Here is a 14,284-nt window from a genome sequence, read left to right as displayed (position 1 = left end):
TTTTCAGCTGCTCTTTCTGCTGGAATCTGTGGACACACAGGATTTCTTATCCCTCCATCATGCCCTCAAGGCCTTATCATGAAGCCTAGACGCTTCCTGATGACCATGATGATGGCAGAACAGAGATGCCCGCCTTCATCACACATGCACATATGTGCACGTGCACACGCACACACACAGTCATCCCACTGCCTCTCTGTTGCCCCTCTCCCAAAGGTGCCTTCCTTCCTCTCCTCTCAGCCCATTAAGGCAACCTTCAATGGCCACCTCTCTCTGGTCTGGCTCCCTCCACCCACGCTGGCACCTGCCTGGCAGCTCCCCACCCCCTCAGCCCTCAGGAGGCCAGGGCCTAGGGCCCGGGGCAGGGCACACGTGGAACAGGTTGATGCTGTTCTCCTGGAAGTAGAGCAGGAGAGGGGTGGGGTCACTGGGGCAGGCGGGGTCCCTGGAAGCCTACATCCTTGCCTCCAGAGCATAAAGCAGCAGCCCATCCCGGTGAGGGACAGTCACTCTCTCAACCTACAGACTGAGCCCCGGCTGCTGGACAGAACCTAGACCTGCTCTCTGGTAAGAGTTTGATGACAGCAGGAGGAGGGGGGAGGGGTTCTAGGGTTGAACAAGAATATAGGTGGGAAGAGAAGGGCCTAGGAGTCCCCTAGAGTCCCATGGGGTAGGTGTCTTCATAGGTCTTGGAGAGAGAAGAGAGGGGTGATCCTGTGAGCACCTGGCTGGTGAGGAGGAGACAGCACTCACCTGATTCCTTCCAAAAGGCATCTGGCCGGCCCCGGGAGGTTGGCCTGGCCTGGCCCAGCCCTTCCAGGAATGAGGAGTGAAAAAGGCATATTAGAGCCCATCCGGTGGGCAGGCAGGTCCCACACACCTGTGCGTGTGCCCCCTGCTTCCCTGACTCTGTGAGGGGCCCATGGGGGCTGTGACGCGGTTCCAGGCCAGCTGCTGTGTCCTCATCCACGGGGATAACCCGGCTGTGTCAGCTGGCCACCCAGCCAAAGCACCTAGACTTGAACTTCAAGGACAGAAACCTAAGACTATGAACCTCAGGTTCTTACAGACCCCACATTCTCCAGGGCCCTCTCACCCCAGTATGTGCCTCCCAGAGCCACACTCATCCATTTCTTCATTCATTCTTTCCACACACATTTGCCAAGCTCCAGGTCTGCACCAGGCATGGCGCTTAGTGCTGATGCTACAGGGATGACTAAGACCCATTTCCTGCCCTCTGGGAGGCCACAGTCAAGTAGGCGAGTCAGGTGTGCATATCATAATAACATGATATTGCAGGTGTTTCAGAACAGCATGTACAAAGTGCTTTGGGGACACGGGATAGAGTCACCAGCTGCCTAAAGAGGAGTGAGAAGGGAGTCACCAAAGTGGTGACCCAAATTGAATCTTAAAGGATGAATAGGAATTCTTTAGATTGGGGGGGGGTGTATTATAAGCAGAGGGAACAAAGGCAAATGGCTGAGTGGCACCTGGAGGGAAGTGGGTCTACTCACACCCAGGAGCCAGGAGGTGGGCACAAGGGAAATACAGGGTACAGGGAAGTGTCCACTACCCAAAGAAAGGGCAACTGTGGCAGGTATACAGCATCTGCCTCCTCGGGCCTTCAGTACTGGTGGTGGGCGTCTTCCTCGCTGGCATCCTAGGTCCCCACTGTCACAGCTCTCTGGGGAAGATGAGGTGGGCACAGCTGAATGAGAGGAATTTTACTTGCATCAATAACGAAATGCTCCAGCAAAGTTCATCAAGAAAATGAATACAGGGTGATCAAAGAGCTCTTAACAAACATGGGGAAGGTCTGGCTTCTTTAAGCAGCCCTGTGACTTCGGGCAAGATGTCTCAGCTCTCGGGGCTGTGTTTCCTCATCATAAAGAGAAGACTCCTGGGGCGCCTGGGTGGTTTAGTCGGTTAAGCGTCCGACTTAGGTCATGATCTCGCGGTTCGTGGGTTCGAGCCCCAGGTCGGGCGCTGTGCCGACTGCCAGCTCAGAGCCTGGAGCCTGTTTCAGTCTGTGACTCCCTCTCTCTCTGACCCTCCTCTGCTCACACTGTCTCTCTCTCTCTCCCCTACAAATAAATAAAAAACATTAAAAAAAAAAAAAAAAAGAGAAGACTACTGAAGTTCCTTCCAGCTCTGACATTCCTAGAATCCAGGCATCTTGAAGGTCCCCCCACATACACCCTGAGCCCCGTGATGTCTCTCTGCAGGGGCCTTCTCGTGCCCTGGTCTCCCAACTTGTCACTCTCCTGTCTCCCCCACCCCCACAGAGAAAATGACCATATTTGAAAATGTCACTCGGGCCCTGGCCAGACAACTAAACCCTAGAGGGGACCTGACACCCCTCGACAGCCTCATAGACTTCAAGCGCTTCCATCCCTTCTGCCTGGTGCTGAGGAAGAGGAAGAGCACACTCTTCTGGGGTGCCCGCTATGTCCACACTGACTACACCCTCCTGGATGTGCTTGAACCTGGCAGCTCGCCTTCAGGTTAGTTCAGACACGGGGTCGAGTACAGAGGGGCCAGGCACTGGCTTATGAGGAGGAGCCCAGATCTCCCTCTGCCCGGATGTGGTTTGGTGTCGTGTAGCCCAAAGTTCTCCCAACAGGTAAGGGAAGAGGGATACTTCCCAGCCTGGCCCCTTTCATCTTCTTTCTCCTGCAGATCCAACAGACTCTGGGAATTTTAGCTTTAAGAATATGCTGGATGCCCGAGTAGAGGGAGAGGTGGACGTGCCAAAGACAGTCAAGGTGACGGGGACTGCAGGGCTGTCCAGGAACAGTACCCTGGAGGTCCAGACACTCAGTGTGGCTCCTAAGGCTCTGGACACCTTGCACGAGGAGAGGTGAGAGAGACAGGGCTGGAGGGCCACCAGGCTGGGGTGGATGGTGCACGGAAAGGGTGCTTTGGGCCTTGAGCTGAAGGGCAGGGCCTTCACATTGACCTTCACCTATGTGGTCACCACAGGAGAGCTCTTGAAAATGACACTTCCAGCCCATCGATGCCTCCAGGCCATTAATTAACCACTCCCCCACCCTTCCACTACCTCCAGTACCACCCCCCCACCACCACCACCCGCACATGAGGATGCGTATGGTCACATTGACTTGCTGCGTGATCTTGGAAAAGTCAAGTCACTTGTCCTCTCAGGAACCTCAGTTTTCTTTCCTGAAAAGTGATGCAGTTCGATAAAAGTCTCTAGGGCTCCTTCCTAAATGATGACTCTATAAAATACACTAAAAAAGGAAAGGGTCTTAACTGCTCCCTAGTGAAGCTTGGGCACAGTGTTCTGCTCCCATAAATCAAGCCATCTGCTCAGCCCCATCCATACACCAGACTGCCCTCGGGAATGCTGCCCTAGCAGCACAAGGGGTGTGGCAGATGCCACATCGATGTGGTAGATCTGGGCACCTCAGATGCTTGGCTTGACAGGGAACTGACTTTTAAGTAGTTAAGTAGTGGTTGAAAAAAGGAGATGAGGACTGGGAAGGCAAGCAGAAAGTCACCCAGTAAATATTTATATATTTATATAGTCTCACTGGGTGCAAAATACGTACTAGGTGCCAGGGTGCACTAGAACATCTTTGTCCANGGATATACCACAGTTACTACAATCCAAGGCTACAAGTAGTAAGTGCCGCAGGAGGACTTTGCCTGAGTTTTGTGGCAGGCCAGAGGGACTTCTGGCTGGGGGAGATGAAGAAGGGCTTCACAGAGGAGGCAGCCCATGATCTAGGCCTTGAAGGCTGAGTAGAAATTGAACACGCAAGTCTGGGAGAAGGACATTACAAAGACACATGGGTGAGAAACCTCAGAACCTCTAGGGAGCATGAAGAGCTGGTTTGGTAGGAACAGAAAAGGTAAGAGTGGAGCAAGTGGGAGGTGGAAGGGAGGCCTAGACCATGGAGGACCCAGGCATCTGGTCAAAGAGGTGGAACTATTCTGCAGGCTTCAGGGGGACCCTGATGACGCCTTAATGTGTCATGATTAATCTGGCCACATGAAAGGAAATGTGTCAGCCAGAGGAAGGACAGGAATTGGAAGCAGGTAGATTGGGCAAGACACTATCCCACTGTCCATCAGAGATGCAAAAATGAGTACCTTAACTGCGAAGAGCACTAAAAATAAAGAGGGAGGAACCATCGGGGCTGGGGGACCTCTGGGGTGACAGAACGGACTGGACTTGGCAGCCGACTGCAGGGTGAAGGAGAAGGTTTTGTCAAAGATGGAGATCCAGCGTACAGGCTGATGATGACAGTTCATAACTCTGTACCATACACTAGAAATTTCCTAAGAAGGTAGATTTCAGGTGCTCTCACTACACACACACACAAAATGGTAACTATGTGAGGTGACAGACATGTTAATTAGCTTGACTGCAGTAATCATTTCTCTATGTATATGTCCATCGAAACACGTTGTGGGGCGCCTGGCTGGCTCAGTCAGAAAAGCGTGCGGCTCTTGATCTTGGGGTTGTGGGCTCAAGACCCACATTGGGTGCAGAGATTACTAAAAAAAAAAAAAAAAGCTTAAAAAATGTCATATATCTTAAATATATACAACTTTTATCAAAATAAATTATGAAATACATGAGAATTTAAGAAAAGATAACTCTAAGATCTGACCCAAGTGATNCTTTGGGGCTAAAAATAAAAAAAAAAAAAAAAAAAAAAAAAAAAAAAAAAAAGCTTAAAAAATGTCATATATCTTAAATATATACAACTTTTATCAAAATAAATTATGAAATACATGAGAATTTAAGAAAAGATAACTCTAAGATCTGACCCAAGTGATGACATTAACAGAAACCAGAAGACTGACTTTAGAAGTGTATTTGGAGAGAAAGACTGTGAGTTTCTTTTGGACGTTTTGAGTTTGCGGGTCCAGTGAGACATTAGCTGAGTGGCCATGGTTAACGGCAGTGCATTGCATATGTTGTACATCTAAAACTAATATGATATATGTCAATTATATGTCAGGTTTAAGAGAAAAAAATGTTAAGTTTATTATTTTGAAAGAGACAGAGACAGCATGAGTGGGGGAGGGGCAGAGAGAGAGGGAGAAGGAGAATCCCAAGCAGGCTCCACACTGTCAGCACGGAGCCCCACATGGGGCTCAAACTCACGAAACCATGAGACCATGACCTGAGCCTATACCAAGAGTCAGATGCTCAACCGACTAGGCCATCCAGGTGCCCCTAAAAGAAAAATTTTAAGGCAGTTGGAAAAGAGGGCTCCGAGCTCGGGAGAGAAGTCAAGGCGAAGACAGCCTGTGTGGTGTTGGGGGCAGGGGAACATGTTTGAGGGAGTTCAGACAGCAGAAAACTAAGAACAGAATCTTAGAGAATGTAAAATTTTAGGAAACCAAAGAAACTAGCACAGGAGATGTAGACAGAACAAATAGAGATTAGAAGCCAGAAGCTTGGGAGCAGAAGCAGTGGAGCACAGGGGACTGGAAGCCCTGAGACAGAGTCGCAGGGAGGCTTTGGCCAGCAGGGGTCAGTGTTGCGCAGAGTTAGGGAAGGTCTTTGACTCTGGTGGGTGGGAGGCCGTTGGGATTTCAGTCCAGGAGGCGAACTAGAAGCCAAACTATAAGATAATTTAGGAGCGGACAGGGAGGAAGTAAAGACAGTGTGTATGGGCGTAGCTTCCGGATCCTTGCCGATGAAGTGAAGGAAAGAAACAGAATTCTAAGTTGAGGGAGTAAAGATCAAAGCACACGTTTATGTAGGCAAGCAACCGGGTCAGAGGAACTGGGGTTAATAGCAGGGACAGGATGAGAGAGGGGGACAAAGGACCCCAGGAGAGACGAACAGGGCTAAGAAAGGGGGGAGGGGAAGGCACCCCAAGGCAGAGAGCAAAGGGGGAAAGCGTGACCACGGGGCCCTGTTCTGGGCCAGAAGCTGTGCCAGATGATTTCCCAGTTTCCCCCTCAGCAACCCTGGAGGGAAGGATCATTATCCTTCTTTTATAGATGAGGCACCCAAGACCCCGAGTGGCTGCCCTGCTAGTAAGTGGGAGATCGGGTTTCTCGGTCTTACTCCAGAGTCCTCACCCCTTCCTTGACGCCACCCTGCCCAGCTCCTGGGAATGGCCGAAGGAAAGAGAAGCTCGTGGCACCTGCCTGGAGAGGTTCTGGCTGATTCCTTAATGCTTCTTCTGCCGCAGGAAGCTGTCAGCCGAGCACCCGTTCCTTAAGGAGATGCGAAGCCGAGGGGAGAACCTGTACGTGGTGATGGAGGTGGTGGAGACCGTGCAGGAAGTCACTCTAGAGAGAGCCGGCAAGGCGGAGGGCTGCTTCTCCCTCCCGTTCTTCGCCCCGTTGGGACTACAGGTTTGGCGCACGCACGCGCTCATGCACGCACGCAGACACGCACGCACGCACACACGCACTTATAGTTAGCCTCTCCTCAGAGGCTGCGTTAACGCATTAACTTTGCCCACCCAGGATACTAAAAATGACCCACTCCTTCTTGCTTTTCAAGATTCAGGGTCCTGTTGGGCAGACACAGATCCTCCCTGGCAAGGGTGCCCTGGGTGGGCAGATCCCTGTGCCAGATTCCACAGGGAAGGGGGAACTCATCGTCATGGGTTTTCCCTCACGGTGCTCCCAGTGTACAGGAGAGACGTCCTTGCTCTCAGAAGGTTCTCAGTCTCGTGAAGGAGACACACAGGTTACACCTCAGAGAACACAGGCTTGGAAAATTCGACCTGGGTAATGCTCTACATACCTAAATCTAGTTTGTATAAATATTCAAGGGATGAGTTGGAGCTGAGAGTAGGATTAGTCATGGAAGGCTCCCTGGAGGAGGGGAGCAGGAGGTACATGGCAAAGAGGAAGAAGGCACTGGGGCCTGTGGAAGAACTCAGGTAGGACAGAGATACACAGGCAGGTGACGGAGCAGGTCTGCCAAGTTCCTTCATGTGTCTGAACCAGGAAGAGAGATAGAGATTGTTAGCGGGATGGTGCAAAAGGGTTTTGAAGCTCATTCCATGGAATCCAGACTGGTGGAAAGACAGTCTGGGACACCAGTAAAGGGTTTTCGACTTCTTATCTCCTCACTTACCCCTCCCCCACCCCATGTCTCAGAATCTCTGCAGGTTGATAAATCCTCATTGTCTGATCCTAGGGATCCATAAACCACAAGGAGGCCGTAACCATCCCCAAGGGCTGCATCCTGGCCTTTCGAGTGAGACAGCTGATGGTCAAAGGCAAAGATGAGTGGGGTGAGCAGACACTGGCATGTTCTCCCCTCAAGACAAGAATTACCCTCATTAGGGGCGCCTGGGTGGCTCAGTCTGTTAGCATCTGACTTCGGCTCAGGTCATGATCTCACGGTTTGTAGATTCGAGCCCCGCGTCGGGCTCTATGCTGACAGTTAGCTCAGGGCCTGGAGGCCGCTTCAGATTCTGTGTCTCCCTCTCTCTCTGACCCTCCCCTGCTCATGCTGTCTCTCTCTCTCTCTCTCTCTCTCTCTCAGAAATAAATAAAAACATTTAAAAAATAAAAATATTTTAAAAAGAATTACCCTCATTAGTACTGAGGCATCCTGGTCCCGTCTTGTGGCAAGTCAGGGGATGCGTGCAGGAGTGTGTTGTATTGTGGCCCAGCTGCCGGGGACAGGACTTCAGAGGTTGCTCTGGAGAGGAAGTGAAGGAATCCCTGGGCTCTGAGCATCTCCTCTGTGTTAGGCACTGTGTTAGCTGGGGAAAGGTGGCACAGAGATGGACAAGCACAGCCTCTGCTCTCGAGGTCTGTGGCCAGTGGAGGAAATAGACACAGACCCCAGTACTAAGATACAAGACAGAAAATAGTGTTGTCATGAGATAGGATTTACAAAGGAAGAAAAGAGTTCTTCTAGCAGTAGAGATAGATCAGGGGATTAGGTGAGGCATTTGGGGACAGGGGCCTATCTAGCCCTTAGCAGAGCCCATGGACTTGAGAATGGAGAAGGGAAGGTGGGTAGCTGTTAAGGGTCCTCCTCTTCTCCCCTCTCTTGCACCTCTGCAGATATTCCACATATCTACAATGATAACATGCAAACCTTCCCTCCTGGAGGTAAGTGAAATTGCTACCTGGTTTCCCATATCTTCTGCCATACCCTGACATCCTCTTAATCCTGTGCCCTCTAATAGCATATACCAGTGTCCCCCAAGAAGCCCCTGGTTTTGTTTCCCAAATCCCCAAAAAGATCTATCCTCAACTTTAGGCAAGACAGATAGAAGCACATGAATATTGCCCTAGAAAGACAGAGAACCAGAAAGACAGAAACCGGAAGGCACCATTGGAAGCAGAAATGAGACTTGGAGACATGTGTGTTCCCAAATTGGGGTCGGGGGGGGAGTAGAGGGGATTGAGCTAACATAAATCTCTGTGGGTTTTTATAATGATAACTGATAAAGCTGCCTTGACATCTGCTCTAGATAAAAAGGCACAGATAGGTTTTATGCTGACATATGTGCATTGTTTCTGTCTTCAGAAAAGCCAGAGGAGAAGTTCACCTGTAAGTGTTTCCTCTCATTTCACTGCAACTTTCTTGACACAGATTTTTAAAACTCCAATCCTTTTCTGACTGGCGGGGAACATGGCAGAGCAGGTCTCGGCAAACAACTGTCCCCAAAAGGTGGCAGAAATTCCAATACCTTAGGAAAAAGCTGTGGGAGGGGGAAGTCTTGGGGCAGGATACCCAGGTGGCCTGTTGTCTCAAGAGGGCCTATTAGCTATAACCTGTCCCACGCACATCTGCACCTCTGCCACCTAGCACCCAGGACGGGAGCCACTGAGTCACCAACTCCTGGATTGATTGAGTGATGCCAAGTCAATCAATCCAGGAGCCCCTTTTCACGTTGCACTAGCTTCTCTCCTGCCCCATTCCTGCCTCCCACAAATGGAGCAAGTGGAGCCTTAAGATGGCTGGGATATCCCAGGAGACAGGATAGATTTCCTAACCCCCATCAATGTTTCATCCCCTGGGTATGGCTACTTTTTTGGAGGAAGTACATTCTTGTCTTTTGTTTTTCCCCTCAGTTATCCTGGCATCCGATACTGGTAAGGAATTTTTTAAGTTTGTCTAAGACTTTGGTGTGGAGGCAGTGGGGTGGAGGAAGGGAAAGGCAGGTGCTGAGTCCCAGGTCCTGGTGATTGGAGCTACTTCCAGGAAGCCACTCTCCGGGACATATTCTTAGGATGCCAGGGCCCTGAAGGGTTAGGCCAAGATCCAAGCTAACCCTAATCTACCCACATCCATGGATATAGACCCATCCATGCTAGCCTTCACTCAGTCACCAAAGTCATTCTTTGTCGACTAAGAAGGGGAAATAGGCTTTCTTCTCAACTTTTAGCTGGAGTCTTGGAGAAAGGGAATTCAATTTTCTACTGCTGCAGAATGGGGCTTGAGAGCCCAGGCACAATCAGCTCCCCCCTTAGAGATTAATGTGGGTCCCGGTCCACCTCCCCGCCCAGACCATTCCCACAACTCCTCAAATCAAGGCTAGTGGAAACTTCATAATCCCGTTTCTTGGTCAAGAAGAAAGAGAGGCCAGGCTCAGGCTGGGAGCAGAGTACAGGGGCTTGAGAGAGGCTGCGTGAAGGAGCCCTGGAGGCAGAATGCTGACTGAATGAGTGGGCTGCCAGATGGCACACGGTGTGTTTACCAAGTTTACTATCCCAAAGGGGAGGAACATGAGGACTTCAAGACACTAAAAGAAGAAGTTCAAAGAGAGATCCAAGAAGTGGAGAGGCTGAGCCGAGTAGGGCAAAGCTCCCTGCTCACCTCCCTCAGCAAACTTCTCGGGAAGAAAAAGGAGCTACAAGACTTGGAACTCACGGTGAGGTGGCAGAAGAAGGTTGCTGGTGGACATGTGTGTTAGCGTCACAACTACCAGGGGATCTGACACAACAGAAGGTGGTCAGTGGCCAGGGGAGTCCACAGTACATGATGTCTTCCTCGAGTGGGTGGATGTCCGGGTGCCCCCCCCCCCCCCCACTGCCCAGCCGCCACTGCTCTCCTCGTTCCTCTGGAAAAGGGCAAACAGTGCAGATTCCCTCAAGGCACAACAGAGGGTAGGCAGCAGGCCAGCAGGCCCCTTTCTTGGAAAGAGGACTGGAATCTTTCCTTTCCAGAGTTCAAGCCTCAGAGACCAAGAAATCCAAGGAGTCTAGTACTTTTTAGGACTTGGTACCTTGATAAAGAAGCAAGGAAATGAGAGTTAACACATTTCCAGGGACCGTATGTGCCAGGCACTGTGCTTGGCCCCTTCCCTGTGTTACCTTACATAGTTGCCCACCTTTCCCCACAGCTTGAAGGGGCTCTAGACAAAGGACATGAAGTGACCTTGGAGGCACTCCCAAAAGATGTCGTTTTACCAAAGGAGGCTATGGGTGCCATCCTCTATTTCCTTGGAGCCCTAACAGGTAAGTGGAGAATAAGGTCTTCATTTAAATACCTTTTCAGTGATAGGAATGAATCACTGAATGAATTCCCAGATAAATGAATGAATGAATGAATGCCAGGCAAATTATACCACAGTTAAGTAGTGTATACCTACATTTAAGGAATTTGATTATAGGGGTGCCTTGATGGCTCAGTTGGTAGAGCATGCAACTCTTGATCTCAGGGTTGTGAGTTCAAGTCCCACATTGGGCATAGAGATTGATTTAATAAAATAAACTAATAAAAATTTTTTAAAAATGTGTTTGCCTTCCTAAAGCATCACTTGGGTACCGTGGATAGTCTGGGAAGGTGGCCTAGTCTTGCAAATAGAGGTTGGGAAGTAACCCTAGCTTTACCAGCCACATATTTAAATTTTCTGCATACAGCTAACCTCATCATTTTTCTATCGAAATTCGTTAGCTTTATTTGATTTTATTATTTATTTTGAGAGAGAGAAAGCGCAAGTGGGGGAGAAGGAGAGAGAGGGAGAGAAAGAGAATCCCAAGCTGGCTCTGCACTGTCAGTGGAGAGCTTGATGCAGGACTCCAACCCACGAACCGTGAGATCATGAGCTAAGCTGAAGTCAGTCACTTAATGGACTGAGCCACTCAGGCGCCCCAAAATTTGTTAGCTCTAATTTCAGAGACTAACATCTTCTGATCTTGCCCTGAATCCTCTTCCCTCTGCATGAAACATTGCCCTTTAGAAGAATTCTCTAGTCCTTCAGGAGTAAGCTGAGATGTTTGTCCCCTTAAAAAACCTGCCCTCAAATGCCAAGACCAAAATAGACCCCTTGTGTATTGCTCCATCGCTCCCCTAATACCCCGTATTATCACTGCACGTGGCTTTATCTTCGCTACGCTGCGGGTTCCCTGAGTGAAGGGCTATGACTTCTACCTGACACACCCAGCAAAGGTGCCTAGCATAGAGCAGCAAGCATTCAACCGCGGATAAATGTGTGGATTAACTAACGCTGATGTTCTGGAAGTGCACCCATTTAGAGTCTGCAGTCCCCTTCGTACCCACACCACACACATTTATGTCTCTGCTTTTTTTTTTTTTCCCCCTCCAGAGCTAAGTGAAGCCCAGCAGAAGCTTCTGGTAAAATCGATAGAGAAAAAGATCCTACCCATGCAGCTAAAGCTGGTGAGAAAAAAGAGCAGGTGCTGGAAAAAATTTGGGAGGAAGTCAGCTAGAACCAATGGAAGGACACAGACTGAGCCTAATGACTGGGCTCGAGGACCTCTGTCATATCACAGGGGCTCATGCCCACTGCTCATTTTTCTCTGTGTTCTCTCTCTCTCCCCACCTCTTTNCTCTCTCCCCCCCTCTTTTTTTTTTTTTTTTTTCTATTTTACAACCAGAAGTAGAAGAGTAAATTTCTGTGCCGTTATCTGGGTTTTTCAGCTTGAAAGGTCAGAAAACTCTGGTTTTGCTTATTCACAGCCAAATGCTGTGGGCAAATCTCTTACAGTCTCTGAGTCTGTACAATAGGGCTAAAAAGAAAAGCGCTGCCCACTGTACAGGGCTGTTAAAAGGCCCACACGGGGTTGTGATGTAATGTAATGTAAGATAATGTAATGAAAGGAGTTATAATAAGAGAAAGGTAGTCCTCTCTGTGGTTATGAGTAAGGAGAAAGGAAGACAGGTTTCCAGCTCTTTCTTTTCATGCTATGTTGGTTCGTTGCAGGTGGAGAGCACAATGGAACAGAATTTCCTACAGGATAAAGAGGGGGTTTTCCCTCTGCAGCCTGACCTGCTCTCCTCCCTTGGGGAAGAGGAACTGACCCTCACAGAGGCCCTAGTGGGGCTGAGTGGCCTCGAAGTGCAGAGATCGGGCCCCCAGTACATGTGGGACCCAGACACCCTGCCCCGCCTGTGTGCCCTTTACGCTGGCCTCTCCCTCCTGCAGCTCCTGAGCAAGGCTTCCTAACTTGCCTCTTCCACCTGCTTCCTGCTTCCCCAATGCCTTCCTACCTCATTGTGCTCAGAGTCACCAGGCTGAAGATGACAGAAAGCCTAGCTGATCACCTAAGATAAGCAATTTCCACTCATCCAGCTCTCTCTGTCCCCCTACCCCTGCAGTTCTGCAACCCATCTGCTGATGCTTAAATCTTCTACCAGTAGAAACTTCCAAACTTTTAAAACTATGAACCATTTCAGCAAAACCAAAACTAATTCATTTCCTATTCCAATGCTTCTGCTTCTGCTTCCAAAAATCAAGTTCTACTGGCATTAATGAAAAATATTATTTTACTTTGGATGAAATGCCTTTTGATGTTTTTCTTAACTTCTGCCAGAGAAAAAAATAGACATTATCACACTACATATAGATCATATATACATGAATACTATTATACTGCCTGCAGGCCAGCTGGAAAATGCCCAGAGAACAACTGTGAGGGTGTAGAATGTGGAATCTAGGTTCTAAAGTGAGAAGATCATCAAAGCAGCTTGTCTTCAAAGAGGAGGTTTTAGGGTCCTCTGGAATCCAGGTGAGGGACTGGGACAGGCTTGTTCGTGGTACAAACCCAAAAACAAGAGTAGGACAACTTTCAAGTATATCTAAATAGAAAATACAGATGAGTCCTCAAGAAAAAAAAAAAAAGTATCCAAGAGGAGCATCTGGGTGGCTCAGTTGGTTAAGTGTCCGACTTCGGCTCAGGTCATGATCTCGTGGCCCATGAGTTTGAGCCCTGCATCAGGCTCTGTGCTGACAGCTCAGAGCCTGGAGCCTGCTTCTGATTCTGTCTCCCTCTCTCTCTCTCTCTGCTCCTCCCCCACTCATGCTCTGTCTCTCAAAAATAAATAAATGTTAAAAAATTAAAACAGATTTTTTAAAAGTAGTACCAAGAATAAGACTGACCCATAACTTTTTAAAAAGAAATTGTGGTGTTATCTTATTTCACCTTTCTCTCTTCTGCCCTCAATTCAGGGTGGCTGTGGGAGGAAGTAATGTGGGCTTGCAATATGGACCTGCAAATATAGATACTACAATCTTAAATATAACTACTGGGTTCATACCATCCTCCTCTGCCTGAAGCTGGATTTTAACATCTTTCACCAATTTCTTTCAAAGTAGTTTTATGGGTGGAATAATCTCTCCAAGTTTTTTGGCCCCAGGAGTCAGACTCTCCCCTTCTTAGCCACCCCCTCCCCCGACTGGTTCCCTCACTCAACAAGAATTCATGATCAACTGCCAAACACTTTGTGTTAAGCCATCCTCCCCCATTCTGGGGCATCTTCCAATGCCTCACTACATTGCTTAAAGACATCCTGAGTAATTATCTGCTGACTTGGTTGTTTTTCTCTTGTGATGTACACTTAATAAAGAGATGATCTAACACCCTAGCTATCCAGAAGGGTAACTTCTTAAGGATGAACAACAAAGCTTGTCTGTTTTCTTCCTTTATGCTTCTCACCCACCTGAGTTACAGATATGGTGTTATGAAGAAGAGGCTTTAATGAGTTTATTCCAGCGATGACTCAAAAGTTCTGTTATCCAGCCCGCAGCCCAAGGGGGCAGAGAGACAGTTAGGGAGGAATTGGTCAAGGCATGCTCCCTAAAACCAGACATGTTTTTCCATTTAGCTCAAGGAGCTATTTGCTGCAATAGTATGACAAGGGAGAGACAAAGAATATCCTTTCTACATATGAATATAAAGATTATGATTAAAACATATTCCCCTATAACCTTATAACAGAGCTAGATTGTTTTGTAGGGTCTGACCTGGTTTAAAATTCAGGGACTTCCCTGGGGCACCTGGGTGGCTCAGGCAGTTAAGCATCGGCTCAGGTCATGATCTCATGGTTTGTGGGTTCAACCCCTGTGTTGGG

General features: G+C 48.8%; 1 protein-coding gene across 3 annotated transcripts; it reads left to right on the top strand.

The window, feature by feature from the left end:
• Positions 1-2,290: 2,290 nt before the first annotated feature.
• On the top strand, positions 2,291-12,827 carry GSDMA (gasdermin A). 3 transcript variants are annotated; one of them, XM_077779294.1, is made up of 11 exons: positions 2,291-2,504; positions 2,680-2,860; positions 6,183-6,348; positions 7,145-7,241; positions 8,026-8,073; positions 8,495-8,518; positions 9,043-9,063; positions 9,688-9,842; positions 10,314-10,428; positions 11,520-11,593; positions 12,138-12,827. In XM_077779294.1, exons 1-11 carry the CDS (start codon positions 2,291-2,293, stop codon positions 12,378-12,380), a joined length of 1,338 nt encoding a protein of 445 aa, XP_077635420.1. In that variant the 3' UTR covers positions 12,381-12,827. The 3 variants fall into 3 exon arrangements, with proteins under 3 accessions (XP_077635420.1, XP_077635419.1, XP_077635418.1); XM_077779293.1 differs by having other exon boundaries at positions 9,043-9,075; XM_077779292.1 differs by lacking the exons at positions 8,495-8,518; positions 9,043-9,063 and having other exon boundaries at positions 9,649-9,842.
• The last annotated feature ends 1,457 nt before the right edge of the window (positions 12,828-14,284 follow it).

This window comes from Crocuta crocuta, unplaced genomic scaffold (assembly GCF_008692635.1).
Source record: "Crocuta crocuta isolate KB4526 unplaced genomic scaffold, BGI_CrCroc_1.0 scaffold68, whole genome shotgun sequence".
Lineage (NCBI taxonomy): Eukaryota > Metazoa > Chordata > Mammalia > Carnivora > Hyaenidae > Crocuta > Crocuta crocuta.
Note: the sequence above shows the minus strand (reverse complement) of the source record. Positions and strands in the feature narration are given on the sequence as shown.